At 44.3% G+C, this 2,012-nt stretch overlaps 1 protein-coding gene across 1 annotated transcript; it reads right to left on the bottom strand.

Moving 5' to 3' along the window:
• Positions 1 to 228: 228 nt before the first annotated feature.
• Positions 229 to 1,962, bottom strand: LOC112079997 (serine protease FAM111A). Its single transcript, XM_024145789.2, has one exon. It carries the CDS (start codon positions 1,700 to 1,702, stop codon positions 437 to 439), a length of 1,266 nt encoding a protein of 421 aa, XP_024001557.1. The 5' UTR covers positions 1,703 to 1,962; the 3' UTR covers positions 229 to 436.
• Positions 1,963 to 2,012: the final 50 nt, after the last annotated feature.

The following is a 2,012-nucleotide window of genomic DNA, read 5'->3' as shown; positions in this document are numbered from 1 at the left end:
GGTGGCATTGTTGTGTTGTTCCAAGACAACGACTGGTGGCATTGTGTGTTGTTCCCAGGACAACCACTGTGTGGCATTGTTGTGTTGTTCCCAAGACAACCACTGGGTGTGGCATTGTTGTGTTGTTCCCAGGACAACCACTGGTGCATTGTTGTTGTTGTTCCCAGACAACCACGGTGGCATTGTTGTGTTGTTCCAGACAACCACTGGGTGGCATTGTATTTAGCTGTATTTGCCAACAATCTCCTACGACATATCCATAGGCTCCACTCATCGGTCTTGAAAAGAGCCTCAAACAGGGAGGTTTTCTTGTGCCTCTTCCTGAACTCTTGTCAAAACGCCTGATTGTTGTCCCTCCTTCAAACGGATGACAAAGTTCTGTTATGGTGAGCAGAGGGAGGCGTACTCTATCACACTCTGTTTGCTCCGAGTGCGCTTATCCTGCATAGTCAAAGCCACCAGTATGCATGCCAAACACTCGACCAAGGACATCGAAGACTGGAGAGCCAGAAGATCCATGGAAGAAGGAGGTGTTATAGGTCACAAAGTCGTCCTTGTTCTCCTGCGTCACTTCCTCGTAGCGCTTTATGTTTTTTTCAACGGCATCATTTATTGTGAAGATTGCATGTCCATTTTCCCGTTTATATTTATTCGCAGCCTCCTCTCTTATCTCACTGCCAATGATGGAGGTGGGTTCCATTTGTTTCACCAGTCTATCTGGGTGTCCAATGAGGCAGGCCCCACCGCATGCTGGAACTGGGCCATATTCACGGAGGAGACCAGGAGGAACCTTTTTCTGTTGCGTCTTATTCTGATCCATCTCCAGTATGGCATAGTCCATGTAACGTTTTCCCTGATATCCATATTGAAAGTCGATCAGCAGGGTTTTTGCTTTGATCACGGTCACACCCACTCCAGTCGGATCTTCATAGTTAAACTTCACAGATACACTGACTAACAGCTGCATGTTCTCTCCTACATTTTTACCAAACAAATGTGCATTTGTTAGGATGTAGTTATCAAACAGCACGAAGCCTGTCCCCTGAACACCCTGAACACCCTCAACAATCACCTGACAAACGGAGGCACCAAGTTGAATCAATTTCTTCACTCTGTGAACTTCTGAGAACTTCTGTCTGATTTTCCCGAATTCCTGCTTCATGAGATCCAACTCTTCAGGAAACGTCTTCTTTTGGCTGTCCTCCCTCCTACTTTCCATCTGCTTCACCAGATCATCAAACTGGTTGCGAAGGATCTTCAATATTTCACCATGGTCTGGAATGGGATTGCATTTCCGATTCTGCTTTCTTCTCGCAGAGGACTCCCCTACATCTGATGTTTTAGTTGTTAGCGTCGATGGAGACGTCTTACGTTTTGTCAGACAGATTTCAAAGTTTCGACCATTAAGGTTTTTTGCTATTTGCCCCATTGAAACCTTGCTTCCTGTTGATCGCTCAGAGAGCTGACATTTCTGTTCAAACACAATGTCAGAGAAGCGTCCATCATTTCGTAGAGCCTGCTTCACTTCCTGCTTCTGTTTTGCATAGACACATAGAGGTCCGTAGGACTGAAGTTGTATGTTTCTAAGTATTTGTTTTGTTTTGCTGTTTTTCCCTGCTCTTGTCTCAACAGAGAAAGTGACATAATTGTCTGTTTCCTCATCCGTGACCCCTGCAGTTTCATCTGTGGCATGTGTGACCATCTCAATAGTGAGAAGGTCATCCTCTTCGATCAGCCAACATGGAAAGTGCTTCACTATGTACCCCTTACAACTCTTGATGACAATGTCTTTCTCTTCCAGTGTCGTCTTTTGGTTTAACTCCTTGAATGTGTCAGTAGTTTGAAGTGCTCTCAATATTGTTCCAGGTTTGGTGCAGGTGATTTCCTCTTTGGTTATTTTATGAGTTTGGAAACTGAAGGAGAATGAGTGACAGTGTTCCGTTTCTGGATAAATCTGTAAAATAAAATAGAAAAATGATTTTGGCATCCGTATTCTTATGTTACTGACATTA

This window comes from Salvelinus sp. IW2-2015, unplaced genomic scaffold (genome assembly GCF_002910315.2).
Source record: "Salvelinus sp. IW2-2015 unplaced genomic scaffold, ASM291031v2 Un_scaffold10869, whole genome shotgun sequence".
Taxonomy (NCBI): domain Eukaryota; kingdom Metazoa; phylum Chordata; class Actinopteri; order Salmoniformes; family Salmonidae; genus Salvelinus; species Salvelinus sp. IW2-2015.
This window is presented reverse-complemented; position numbering and strand designations above follow the sequence as displayed.